The sequence below is a fragment of the Microcaecilia unicolor genome, chromosome 3, assembly GCF_901765095.1.
Source record: "Microcaecilia unicolor chromosome 3, aMicUni1.1, whole genome shotgun sequence".
Classification (NCBI taxonomy): Eukaryota; Metazoa; Chordata; class Amphibia; order Gymnophiona; family Siphonopidae; genus Microcaecilia; species Microcaecilia unicolor.
Window position 1 is genome coordinate 49752815 of NC_044033.1, and position 14820 is coordinate 49767634.

Below are 14820 nucleotides of genomic sequence, written 5' to 3' on the forward strand. Positions count from 1 at the left end.
GTAGACTTGTGACAACTATTCTTCCAAGTAGATTTGTCTAGAATATTGCTACTCATGTATTCATGGTGTAATCTTCATATTCCTCTGAGTGAAAAGACTTTACTGGGGACTGTCTAGAGAAAAGGATAGTTGAATCTGACTCAGAATCTGAACTGATTGATAGATGAGAAATCCAGATTCTTTGATTCTCTCGGTAGGTATAACTTGCACTGGGGGTGTGCTGAGACCTCTGAGGAGGATGGGGTACAACTTTTGTTGCTGGTTTTGGAAGGAGGAAAGGAATTCCAAAATAACTCGACCAGATCAGTTTGGGCAGTGGAAGTAGTATGAGAAGACAGAGAAACTGCTGACAGTTCATTTGCTGGTAAGTGGAATGATATAGAAGGTTGTATGTCTGTCTATCTGCTAGGGAGAGAAGATCTCAGTTAGATAAAAATTAGTAAAACTGTGACTAGTTGTCTATTAGACGCAATGGGCCTTTTATTAAAAGGAGCTTATCTTCAAATTTTTAAACCTCCTTATTCCATGAGAGCTGTTATATGCCACTGAATCACTATTGACATTCTTAGTTGTATAATTCTGGGCACATAGCTCTCTGTGTCCAGCCAAGTTTCAGCAACATTCCCTCGGTATCTAGCAGGTTCTATGCCAAGGCTTTGGAACAGCAATTCTGTACCCACAACATTCTGGTCAGTGCCATTTGCTTTGGGATAATGGTGTGTTCATCTTACTATGGATTTTTTTTATTTTTAATTTTCCAGCACTGAAATATGGCATTGCATCTACCCAAGCTTTAACATGCTGGTCGGAATCTATACTACCTTTGTCTTGCATATTGTCAGAGACCTGCTGCTCCTGCCGTATTACTGGACTATGCATTCCACTAAATGCTCTAAGTTTATGCCTGTGAATTAAGCAGGCCCCTGCTAACATTCTGCTACAACTTTAGCAGTTTCCTTGACATAAGCTAGCCAAGACAAATGCAGACTCACAGTTTGGACATCTTTTGAATATTGGCTTCTCCTTCAACATTTAGGAACCTGTTTACTAAGCCATGCTATAGGCGTGCTAGATGTCAGGATTGTAGCTGACACTAGCGTTTTTAGCATATGCTAAAAATTAGCATGCGCTAACACTAGAGACACCCATATATAACTATGAGGCATATTTTCAAAGCACTTTGGGAGGCTAAGTTCCATAGGTTTCTATGGAACTTTGGGAGGCTAAGTGCTTTGAAAATGAGCCTCTATGGGTGTCTCTAGTATTAATGTACGCTAAAAACGCTAGTGCACCTTAGTAAACAGGGCCCTTAAAGAAAAGGGATGTAAATCGAACTGGAAATATGTTTTTTTTTTTTTTGGTATACTAAGGAGGATGTAAAGGAAAGAATAAAATGAGGCAGAAAAATATTTTCACTTACAGATGTGAAAGAGCTACAAAAAAATATGTCCATTTGACAAAGCTGAAAAATAAGGAGAGACATAGCTCTACAAGGCCATGACACCTAAGAAAGAGCATACAAGCTCAAAAGCATTTTCTAGTAATTTCTGAGCTCAGAGATCTACTCTGTTCCAGTACCACTGGAAGTCATCATCCATTTGTGTAGCTGATTCATCCTGTTTATTGACAGAGAAGAATTTTTTTTGTATAACATGATAAATCATCAGTTGATTTATTTAATTAAATTTTATTTATTAGGATTTATTTACCACCTTTTTGAAGAAATTAACTCAAGTTGGTGAACAGCAGGAATAAGCCAGACATAGACAATTACAGCAGGAAAAATATTCAAATAACAGTTCACATTGTGGCATAGTATGCTACTTAAAATGCCAATGCAATACACGTTAAAATATCTTAAATAGACAGCACAGAGTGTAAGTAGAGGTGGAACAGACAGAAAATAAGGGTGATTAATTTAAGGAAAAATTGCACTGGAGTAGGAGTAGATAAGCAAGTCCTGATAAATTAATACAAATAACTGATTTGTTTGTATTAATCAGTGTATACAGTGGCCAAGTATTTGAACATCCACTTTTTAATGTTGTTTTCTCAATAATCTATGTGGTTAACTGAATTAAGCGTGGAAAAGAAGGAATATGAGGGGAGGCAAGAACACTGAAGGGGAGAAGAAGAGAGTGATAAAGTAACAGGAAAAGAAAGACTGGGTAGCAGAGACTTGGAATCTGAGTAGATCTAATCTAATCTAGGCTTTTATAATCTGCTTATTCCCCGAAAGTCCTGAGCAGTATACAAAAAAAGCCAATAAAACATTAGGAAAATACAAGCTAAAAATTAACATAGTGAATATAAATGGTTTTCATATTTTCCCTAAAGTCACGCTGCACGTCGTCCAATTTATGTTTTCTTTTGTTAATCACATTCAACAATCAGCAAGGTGTATAAAACTACACTTCCATTAATCAACCAGCCTCAAATACCATATTGGTCTTAGCATTTTGGAATGGTTTACTATACTGGATGGATGTCTTCGCAAGTTATATTAGCACACAAACAGCAAAGGTGACAACAAAAGTCCCAAACAATGGAGCGGTGCAAAATTTTATTGATAGGTATCAATGAGAATAAATAACTGCACCAATAGCACACATCAAAAGATACCTTGCCTCTAAAGTATTTATTTGTTGCATTTGTACCCCACATTTTCCCACCTATTTGCAGGCTCAATGTGGCTTACATAGTACCGTCAAAGGCGTTTGCCCAGTCAGTGGATAACAAATACAAAGTTGTATAGTGATCGTATGAGGTATAAGTGGAGGGTCGGAATGGATGAAGATTGCGTGATGTCCTGTTCGATCATAGTCATGCTGTGTTGGTAGGTGAAGAGGGTTACGTGGGGTCGTTGGGGTAGGCCTTTTTGTAGTGCTGCAAAACAGCTTTATTGTCAAGCAGAAAAGCAGACGATAGAGCTGTTTTGCTGCGCTACTTTAGAGGCAGGGTACAAAATTCTGTACCGACCCATGGTTTTGAGACGTTTGTTGACACCTTTGCTGTTTGTGTGCTGCTTTTGCTTTGTGCAAAGGTTGTTTTCCCCTTTTTTTAATTCTTCAACTGCTTGGCAAGTTATATACCACGATCGTTTGCCCTTCTGTAGTAAATGACACTGGCATTATCCTATCAACGTATAAAAGAAACAGTAGACAATTCTTATTAACATGGGATTAGTTAAATCCTCGGAATGTGCATATTTAGAACAGACACTACTTGCTGAATGTCTTTTTACTGTTCTAATTATTTTTTTTAGAATGTTCCACATGCTAACATACCTGCTCCATGGAAGTTTCATGTAATTCATTAAGATTCAAGGTATAAATACCTTCTTCTGCACCAAATATCAAATACTGGTCTGAAAAATAAGAAAAATTAGACTTATGAAGGAGCTAGTTGTGTTACACAGGTATATATGTTTATCTCATATAACACAGAGGCATATTTTCAAAGCACTTAGACTTACAAAGTGACATAACAACCTATGGAATTTTGTAAGTATAAGTGCTTTGAAAATGAGCCCCATAGTAACATAGTAGATGACGACAGATAAAGACCTGTACGGTCCATCCAGTTTGCCAAACAAGATAAACTTGTAGCATAAGGCAGTGGTTCTCAAACCTGGTCCCGGAGGCACCCCAACCAGTCAGGTTACAAGGATACCCACAATGAATATTCATAAGAGAGGTATGCATACACTGCCTCCACTGTATTCTAAGCGAAAATTCATTGTGGGTATCCTGAAAACCTGACTGGCTAGGGTGTCTCCAGGACCAGGTTTGGGAACCAGTGGCATAAGGTATGACATGATACCACAAACATATGCCATATAGTACTTGATCATGATTAGTCCTTAGGAGAAAAGGCACCATGAGAAACTCGAAGAAAATAAAAAAAAAGTAGAGTCTTCCAAAACAACAGATCACAAGTTTGTTATTGTAAAAGATTGTTATTGTTGATTCACCACTAAGACTCGACATAGAACTATATTTCGGCATTTCTGCCTGCATCAGGAGTCTTATAAAAATGTGTATGAAAAATACACTAAATACACTGACAGAGGAATATCAAATGTACATAAAGAAATAAATGTATAAATGAAAACTATATCAACTTATGCAAAATAAAAAATAATAAAATATGCATATTGAATCATTATGCATAAGTTGATATAGTTTTTATTTATTCATTTATTTATATGCATTTGATACTCCTCTGTATCAATGCATTTAGTGTATTTTTGATATACTATTTTTTTTTTAAAGACATCATAAAATCTATTTTACTGTTCTGGGATCTTGCCAAGTACTTTTGACCTGGATTGGCCACTGTTGGAAACAGGATACTGGGCTGTCTGTGCCAGTATGGCAACACTTATTTACATTCTTACCGAAGCTCACTCTAGCCCATCCAAACATATCCAGCCACAATCGTGGCACAGACTATAGAAGTCTGCCCTGCACTGGTTCTGCTTCTCAATTACTGGTGTTGCCATCTAATCACCAATAAGCTTGTTTAGTTCCACACATTCCATACAAGATTCCTTTGTGTTTATCCCACGCATTTTTGAATTCTGTTACTACTTTCATTTAGCGCTGAATTATGACAGGTTTTATTAACTTGTGTATGAAGTCATTAAATTTAGTTACATGATTAACAGCTTAGAATTAAAGGGGCTAATTTTCAAATTGACTGATATGCTTCGTGAGTACTGCTAAATGTATAAATCCCCGTGGAGGAAGTGATGTCATTGGGGAAGATGGGTGCCTGAGCAATTCTCTGTAGGCAATGATCCTGGCATTACTACTACTACTAAGCATTTCTATAGCGTTACTAGGGTTACGCAGCGCTGTACAAGTTAAAACATGGGGAAGGACAGTCCCTGCTCAAGAGAGCTTACAATCTAAAGGTAACAAACTATGTAGTCAGTGTAGTCAGTGTATCATGAATGGGGAAGGTGGTTAGGCGCCAAAAGCAAGGGAGAAGAGATGGGTTTTGAGTAAGGACTTAAAGATGGGCAGGGAGGGCGCATGGCGTATGGGCTCGGGGAGTCTGTTCCAGGCATAAGGTGATGCGAGGCAGAAGGGACGGAGTCTGGAGTTAGCGGTGGTGGAGAAGGGTACAGATAGGAGTGATTTGTCCTGAGAGCGGAGGTTACGGGTGGGGACATAGGGGGAGAGGAGGGTAGAGAGGTAATGGGGGGCTGCAGATTGAGTGCATTTGAAGGTCATTAGGAGAAGCTTGAACTGAATACGGTAGCGAATCGGGAGCCAGTGAAGCGACTTGAGGAGAGGGGTGATATGAGAGTATCGGTTCACGCGGTAGATAAGACGTGCAGCGGAATTTTGGACAGATTGAAGGGGGGATAGGTGGCTAAGCGGGAGACCAGCAAGGAGAAGGTTGCAATAGTCAAGACGAGAGGTAACGAGTGAGTGGACGAGGGTTCGGGTGGTCTGTTCAAAATCACTCTCCAGAGTGTATTGCGTGATGCCTTGGTGAGAGTCTAGGGCAACATGGAAGAACAAAAAGATGGAGAGAGAGCGGTGTTCCAACCTGGGGAGAAGCTGCCAGCCAAAGACATACATGGTGTGAACACGATGAAGGATGGTGTCAGAGTGGGAACACACATGACACTGGCAGAGGGGATCATAGAGTGTGGTTTTCTGATACCAGACTCCTTTGAAGAAATTACAAAAGCGGATATGAAAGAGTGGATGGCAGAAGTTAAAATGGATATTTCTTCTGTGAAAAGTGAATTAAAGATGCAGTACAGAAGCTGAAGCAGGACTAACTGGAGGAGTGCATGTATAGACTGGGTGGAATCCCGGATGGACACATGTTAAGCGGTGGCAGCGTGGGCTTAGAGGGGCCTGGAGGACATAAGAACATAAGCGTAGGCATACTGGGAGAGATCAAAGGTCCATTAAGCCCAGTATCATGTTTCCAACAGTGGCCAATCTAGGTCACAAGTACCTGGCAAGATCCCAGAACAGTAAAACAGATTTTATGCTGCTTAACCTAGAAATAAGGAGTGGATTTTCCCAAGTCTAGTAAAAGCTGCTTGCCAAAGTTAAGGTCCTTGAGAATCGCATGCACTGCAACAACCCAAGGGTGCATGGGATACCAAAGTCAACAGAGTACAAAAATGTGGAGGTGGTTCAACATTTCGCACACTGGTTATTGCAGGACTCCTCATTTGAGGCCTACATCAAAAGGGTGCATACAGCATCGGGCCCCCGTACTGCTGAAAGGCCGAGAAATATTGTGGTGTGCTTTAGGAGTTTCGTTGAAAAAGAAAAGCTGCTTCAAAAAGCGAGAGTGCCAAGGACATTACAGTGGAATGGGGTCTGATTGGAACTATTTGAAGACTTAGCACACAGTACTCTTCAAAAATGCAGGGTCTTTAAGGAAGTGACCAGGGCCCTAATAAAGACTAATTCAAGGTACTGCTGGACATTTCCATTTGACCTTTGATTACAATTCATGGGCTTCATAAGAAAGACTCCATTCTGGATGACATCAGGGCCCTCTACGTCTGGAATGTCTTCTGGTTAGTACTGGGAATGGACAGATTCATTTGATCAGCTATAATGAATGAGGACTGTGGGACACCACATTGAACACTGCATGAGGGAAGATGGTCTTGTTGTGGTTGTTGAAGAATGATGTGGTGTATATATCTTGTATATGAGTGTCTGTCTGCTGGATGTGCAAGTTGAAAGGGCAAAGCATAAGTGATTTTGATATGAATCTGGCTTCTCATGGCAGGAAGTTCCTGGATATATGGTGAGGTGGTCATGAATTTCCCACTGAAGGGCTATTGTGGGAGGATGGAAGAGTAGGTTGATGGGCGAGGGGCTTCTAAGAGGGAGGAAGGGAATGGGAGGGCTAAAGCTGGGGGAGAGGGTGGCCAGAGGGGAGGGGAGATTTCCGTGAGCATATTTCGTGATATCCAGTAAGAGGATGGAGGAACTTAAGTTTGTTTCTTACAATGTTAGAGGTCTCAATTCTCCAAAATAAGAGAAAGGCTTTTTTTCAGGAGTTAGTGCAAGTAAATACCTCGGTATGTTTTGTGTAAGAATCACATTTATTAAGGGGGCATGAACACTTTTGGTGACCCAAGATTTCTACACAGCTAGTGGGCATCCACAACAGGGCGGTGGGTATTTTCTGCAAAAGGGATCACAGTGGAAGTGCAGTGGGTAAAGAAGGGATCAGCAAGGGCATTTTTTGTTGATAGAGGGGTTGAAAAATGGAGTGCAGTATACATTCTAACTTTGCTTGGATGTGTTGGTGTTACACTGCTTGCCTGTATTTTTGTCTTGCAGAAGCCTTCCTGGGACTTGCAGCACCTGTCTCTCAAGAGCTTTCACCTCCCCCCGCGCTGATCCCCCCACGCTGATCTCTTTCTCCCAGTAGCTAATACTGGCTACCGTACTTTTTATCCTACTTTTATTTCTGTCTCATGCATGCCATCAGGTTTTACCACCTCCCTCACCCTTATATCACATGACCAGAACATGCCATTCCGATTCTCAACAGAACCCAGCCAGAAGGACCATCTAAATACTGCCCACTACTCCAGTTGCGCCTTCTCTCATATATGCGACCGTTTTCCTCTGACCCTCAAACTAGGACCTCCGTTCAGACTGGCTTGTTGAACTGCAGATCCCTCCACTCCAAAACTACACTTATTTGGGACCTAATAAGTTCCTCTGGGTTAGACATTCTCTGCCTCACAGAATCGTGGATCCAAAGTGGTAAGGAAAGTTATTTGTTTGATTGCCTCCCTGATGGTTATGATGTGTTTTCTCTAGAAAGATCCTCAAAAATGGTGGTGGATTAGCCATCATTTATTCCACTAAATCTTAACTCGTGGAACTTGCCCCCAAATTTTACTACCCTGAGGCCCTCACAGTTAAAGTTTGTACTCCCAGACCATTTGTCACTATCCTTTGCTATTGCCCCCCATTCACTCCTGCAGGCCTCATGGGAATCCTGCTACCAACTGCTCTCTGAGGTGTCAGCCTATAACTCTGACCCTTTAATTTTAGGCGACTTCAATACTCATGCAGATATCCCTTCCCAACCTCGCTCCCAGTATCTCCTTTCCCTACTATCAGACTTGAATCTCTCAACATGTTCCCTTCCTAACTCATCAAATAGGGTATATGCTTGATCTTGTCAAGTTTCCAGAAGAGTCTGCTCACCTTGATTCCTTCTCATCCACTGCTGTTCCCTAGTTCGATCACCTGGCAATTCATTTCTCAATTAGGCTTCTCTCACAGCTCACATTGACATCTCCCCCTTCTCGGAACTGGTCAAGGCATCGCTCTCTGATAGACCCCCTCAAGATAACCCTGTCCCTTATCTCTTTCCCTCCAGATTTTTCTACACTTAATCTTGATGAGCAAACCCGCTGTTTCCACTCAGTTCTCTCCTCTGCCCTAGACCAGATCACCCCTCTCAAACCCCCTAGATGTCCAAAGGATGGCTGCTCCCTGCCCCGGTTTCACAGCAGACTATGACTTTTAAAAAGACAACTCTGGAAGTGGGAACATATATGGAAAAAGACACATTCAGACTTGGATCTTCTTTTCTATAAATCTAAGTTAAAGGATTATAATTTCCATCTCTATAAGGCCAAGGCCCTGTATTTTGAGAACCATATTAAGAAAGCACTTAGTTTAACTAAAGAAGTTTTCTCAATTTTTCGCAGCTTGACATCTCCTTCTAACATACAAAGTTCTTCCTTTATCCCTTCAGCTGAATGTCTCTCACAATACTTCTTGATTCAAGTTCAAATTTTACTCAACATGTTCCTACCCTTTGGTCCTCCTCCCCAGTTTCTTCCTCCATGTCAGACTGTACTGGCTCCCCTTCATGGACCTCATTTCATCCACAAACTCTTCACTCTCTCTCCTTAGTCCTGCTTGGCACTAGATCTACCTATTGTGCTCTTGACCCTTTACCTGGCTAACGATCCAGGAACTTAACCTTTTACCATACATTCTCTCATTAGTTAATAAAAGTCTCCTCATTAGGACAGGTCCCACAATTGTGGAAATCTGCTGTTGTCAAGACCATTCTAAAAAAAAAAAAAAAAAAAAAAAAGCTTCTCTTGATCCTCAGACTTTTCCAGGGCTTTGTTTTGGATGAAGGAATGGGGCCTATGCAGCTGTCTGATGAGAATTCGGGGTGTCCTTTTGCATATAGTTAAGGTAAGGCATGCAGATTTATCTTATATATATTCAGTGTGGATATCCTAAGAACCTGACTGGCTAGATTTCCTGAGGGCTGAGTTGAAAATCCCAGTCTTAGGGGGTTGAGACCTAGTACATGTGTCTTGGATCTGGTTCTCTATAACTGGTAAAGAAAGCAGGAGTAAGTAGTTCATTAGTTGGCTGCTTTTGTTAACACTATTTTTGAGACTAGACATTTGCCATTTATTTTGAAAGAACTGGGATAAGGTTTGTGTTCAAGAGCTCTAAGTTAGATCTACTAGTATTACCTGGTCTTTAATTTACCATTTCTTGTGAAGTTGTTGGGATGAGGTTGTAAAACCACTATTTGTCATGTTTAGAAGATATGAAGGTATCGTACTGTGGTGCCATCTCATGACATCACCCATGTGATTTATCCTGTTTTTCATGCAGAATGCTAGTTATAGGTAAGCACCTTTGCTCAACAGTGGTTTAGATAAAAGTATAAGACAAAGACTTGGTTTAAGCATTATTTATGAAAAGAACCCAAGATGACAGATTAAAAATTAAATATAACATTTTCTCACGGACAATACAAAATAGCAAAGTTGCAAGGTTACACAGTCCTGACACGAGGGGTGATGCCAGGGGTGGAAAACTTGAGGTAACTAGGTCTCATAATAGAGCTTTCAGGAGTGGTGAAATGCCCATGCATAGTGGCTTCTGTAATGTTGTGCGGGGGGCACTTTAGCTCATTCTCCAAGGAGAAACAGGCTACACAGTCTTGACATACAGGAATCCCTAGGTATAAAGTTGCATTTAATGAAAGGCTTCTTTCTAAAAGGCTTTACACCACATTCAGGATGTTGCTGCTCAATTACTGACTGGAACTCTGATATTTGAGAAGATATAAAATGCTGGTTTCACTTCACTGGGTACTACTTGAGCGAAGAGGCAAATTTAAAGCAATGTAGTTGATCTTAAAAAGCATTTATCACTGATGTTCTATCTGACAGTAAGATTAGATGGTCACAGGAACAGGGAAATTTGCAGGGAAAACCAAGACATGTAATCATGCAGCTTATTGGGTGAGGGCAGAAAAGAGGAGGCAGCACAATTTTTAGCCATGAAAGCTTCAGGAGGTGGCTGTACTGTCTTTGGCTTGTGATGACAATGTGCCTGGCCCTGGCAGAAGATGGGATAAAAGAGAAACTGGAGATGAGGTAGAGGGACTTCCCTTGATTGGGAGTTCAAAGCCTTCATGTAGACCATTGACTCAATGGAGCTTCCTTTAGCAATGTGCTATCAAAAATTGGCAGCTGATGCCAGGGTCTCGTGGCTCTGCCATTAGGCTCTAGGCATTGTTAAGTCCTCCAGGAGGTCCACATGCATCAGTGTTAATATAATTGGTGCTGGTACAGGGGACCAAGACAGATGCTGACACAGTGTATTCTGAATCTTCCGGTCCAACTACTTCTTGATGATTAACAATGTCAAGAGTGCATAACTGACAGGAGTAGTGTCATCATCCTAGGTTACTTGAGGTGTATTTAGTGGGAGAACACCACACACTTTTGGAGATTGTTGCATCCCACTCAATTTGCTGAAAATGAATGATCCTCTCTGTGGTAGTGCTTAGAATACAAAATGTGTCAATGTGGACTGATGCATCTTTGTTCAGCTTGACACTGGCATCTGTCAATGCCTTTACTAAAACACTGGAATACTACGAAGTCTTCAGAAGGAACTTGGATGATAGCTGGCCCTGATGACCTCTACCAATGTTTGACTTTGAGGGAGATCAATACACCTCCAATTCTAAATGTATTTTCAGCGTCTGGAGCAGATCAATGGTCCTTAGGGTCATCAGTACTAATGCATTTGGGCTAGACTGTAAGGTGCTGAAGAGCCTATTCTTGTACTGTTGACAGCCAGATGTCATCCCTTGTAAGAGGCACACGTAGAGATACCATGTTCAAGCCCCAGGCATGATAAGCACATAATATTATGTCAAACAATGTCATGCTGCACTACCTCCTTGAAGTGTAAGAGTGTGTGTGTGTGTGAGCAGGGGCTGTCTCTTTGTATCAGGTGTTCAGCGCTGCGTGCGTCTGGTAGCGCTATACAAATGCTAATAATAATAATTTGTTTCTCGGACACTGGGTAACTAACAGCCACATCAAAATCATATGACTTGAAAATTTAAAAAAAAAATAAATATCACCCAAAGCATTGGGTATGGTGAAGCTTGTGGTCATGCCAAAATTTAAGAAAATTCTTCATGATATGCGAAAAGCCTGCCTAGAGATTTCTAGGGGTCTGGGTGGGGGAGTGCACTCACCAAGGTGAAACCTGGAAAGCAGTGAAAAAGGAGTTTTTATAGATCACCTCACTGAGATATCCGAAGCCCCATGTGACGTCACAGATGAAGGAATCATTGCACATGCATGGCTCACCACTGCAGAAAGCTCTAAGCTTTGAGAGCTAGTTACCTCAAGTTTTCTGTGCTGGGCTCAGTCAGATGACTTCACCCTCCATATGCTAGGGTTGTGGAACATCTGCTTGTCCTGGAGTCCTATTTTCTATTTAAGCCTAAATATATAAAAACACAATTGTTTCTTTTATGTAGAGGTTTGGTTCCTACTACATAAGAACATAAGAATTGCCATACTGGTTCAGACCAATGCTCCACCTAGAACCAGTATCCTTTTTCCAACAGTGGCCAATCCAGGTCACAAGTACCTGACAGAAACCCAAATAGTAGCAACATTCCTTGTTACCAATCCCAGGACAAGCAGTGGCTTCCCCATGTCTGTCTCAATAGCATGAATGAGGAGAGGTGTCCCTAAGGATTACAAGTAATGAAGCTGGAAAAATTTCTCCTCTCACAAATAGACAATAATAAACCTAATACAAATGAACAGTAACAAAGTAGTGTTTCTTCTGTATATGAATAGCATTTGATTAAAAGGCACTAATTTGACTCAAAATGTAGTATTTTTAAGATGTTTTGATTTACCTGTAAATGCCAGAGTGCCTTTATGATGTCATTGACCAAAGATGAATCTACGATATCAATTAGATCTGGTTGGTCAGAAATAGTCTATTGTATTATTGCACTGCATTTTTTTTCTCTGTTTAACTAGACCAGTAGCAAATACTTGCATGAATACAAAAAATTATATATTTACACTGACTTGATATACTACTAGAGCCTGGAATATAGGCAAAAAGCGGTTTACAATAAAATCTAAAAGGAATATATTATTTGGCCGAATATGAATACGAATAATGGGCATTGAGCTTTAATAAAAGCAGCAAGGTGAAATCAGAAATCAAGTGTTTATTTCAGTAGGATTTAGCAGAGTAGAGCCCTGGATTATTCGTATTCAAATTTAAATCGCTATACAGCCAAATACGAATAGCATTCGTGTTATTATTCAGGGCCAAATCAAATACTAATATTTGGTACAGCCTTAGTTTAAGCATTCTTTTGCAAACCAAAAGAAGATAGGTAATGGTTCTTGGAAGTTCATTTAATGGCAAGTGATAAGGGTGGATGCAGCACTGCACACAAAAGCTCTGACAGTGAAAGAGCACAAATACTTAAGTGAGCAGATAGATGAACCAAAATTCAGAAAATGTATCTTCAAGAATATATACGAGGACAGGTTTTAAACTACATTAGGGGAGACTGTACATATTTTCTTACTTGTGGGCTTAGGACCAATTTTTAAAATGACAATATACATGTTTTTCACTTTGAAAATGGTTGCAGGTACAAAGCATGTGCAATTACTGGCATCTGCTTTATCTGAATGTTTGTGTTTTGTGAAACACCACATGTACTTTTTGATGCACTGGAAGTTGGCCATTTTCAGACATTCAATTTTTTTTTTACTGCTGTAATTGCCTATTGCTCGTTTGATCTATTCTTACTGTACACCGCCTTGAGTGAATTCCTTCAAAAAGGCAGTAAATAAATCTTAATAAATAAAATAAATAAATAAATACAGGTGAAATGTTTTTTACTGCCTAAATTGCTTAGAAAATTGGTCTCATAACCTTTTATATATGACATCCAAACATCATTAAGAAAAAGGAATTTCAAACTTTACTCCAAGAGTTGTACATAGAAAGGTCAATCTTCAGCCAGAAATTAGTTAGTTTTTTTTTTTTTTTTTAAAGTACTGACTGTCACTGGTTGAATTAGGCCTGGATATTCAGTGCTGTGCTATGTCCGGGGACTGGCACTAAATATTTAGGGCTACCAGGACATGTGCTAGCCGCTGCCTCTTACGTGAGTCCCAGCTGAATATTGATCAGGACCTGCACAAAGGAATTCCCCTGCTTTTTGAGTCGTCTCCTCACCATGGACTCCATCTGATCCCCCCTCAAAGGCAGCACCACCTCCCAAGAGCTGCTACCCTCCTGGATCCCCAACAAGGAGCCCTCCCCTACCCACCTCTAGGTACCCCACAGTCCTAACTATCCATCCCTGGTGGTCACTGGGCAGGAGTGTATCACACTTATTACTTCCCATTGTGGCTCTTATATTAAAATGGCTGCTGTGACCTCTAGCAACAGTAGTGGTAATACTACATGACTGCCTGGTAGTGGTCAGAGAAGCCATTTTGATGTAGGAGCCATTTTGGGCAGGAATAAGTGGGGTTCGCTCCTATCCTGACCATCCTAGACTACCATGGATAGAAAGGTAGGCCTGGTGGGGCATCTCTGGTTGGGGGGTGGTGGGAGGAATGGACAGATTATGGCTAGGGGAGGGGAGCATATTGAGGAATACAAATTGGTACTCAGAAGCTGTGTGAATGTGGCTAATATTCAGTGCATATTAGCAATGGCATAGCTAAGCGAGCAAAGTTAGAACTGCCTTTTGTGAAGTCCTATCTGCTGGTTTAGCTATATGGACATTGGCACTGAATATCATAAGTACCTGCATAACTGCTAGCTCCTCCCTGACTCTGCCCCATAACATTCCTCTCCTGCCTAGATTTAAGCTAGCTGGTTAAGGGATCTATCCTGGGACCTTTTCTTTTCTCCATCTATACTTCTTCCCTTGGTACTCTGATCACATCTCAAGGTTTTCAGTATTATCTTTACACTGATGACTCCCAGATCTACCCCTCCACACCAGAAATCTCAGCCGAAATCCAGGCCAAAGTATCAGCCTGCCTGTCTGACATTGCTGCCTGGATGTCTCAGCGCCATCTGAAACTAAACATGACCAAGACTGAGTTTCTTATCTTTCCCCCTAAACCAACCGCTCCTCCTCCCCCATTCTCTATTTCTGTGGATAACACTCTCATCCTTCCTGTCTCATCAGCTCGTAACCTTGGGGTCATCTTGGACTCCTCCCTCTCCTTCTCTGCACATATTCAGCAGATTGCTAAAACCTGTCGTTTCTTTCTCTATAATATCACTAAAATTCACCCTTTCCTTTCTGAGCACACTACCAAAACCCACATCCACACTCTTATAACCTCTCGCTTAGACTATTGCAACTTGATTCTCACAGGTCTCCCACTTAGCCATCTCTCTCCTCTTCAATCTGTTCATAATTCTGCTGCACAACTAATATTCCGCCAGTGTT

The 14820-nt window shown here is 40.9% G+C and overlaps 1 protein-coding gene across 3 annotated transcripts in view; it reads right to left on the reverse strand.

The window, feature by feature from the left end:
* Positions 1-14820, reverse strand: part of MAP4K3 (mitogen-activated protein kinase kinase kinase kinase 3) — a 363843-nt gene that overhangs the window by 41033 nt on the left and 307990 nt on the right. For all 3 annotated transcript variants that reach the window (XM_030195906.1, XM_030195907.1, XM_030195905.1), the window contains one exon: positions 3288-3367. In XM_030195906.1, the coding sequence (XP_030051766.1) occupies positions 3288-3367 (80 nt within the window). The remainder of the gene's footprint in view (positions 1-3287; positions 3368-14820) is intronic.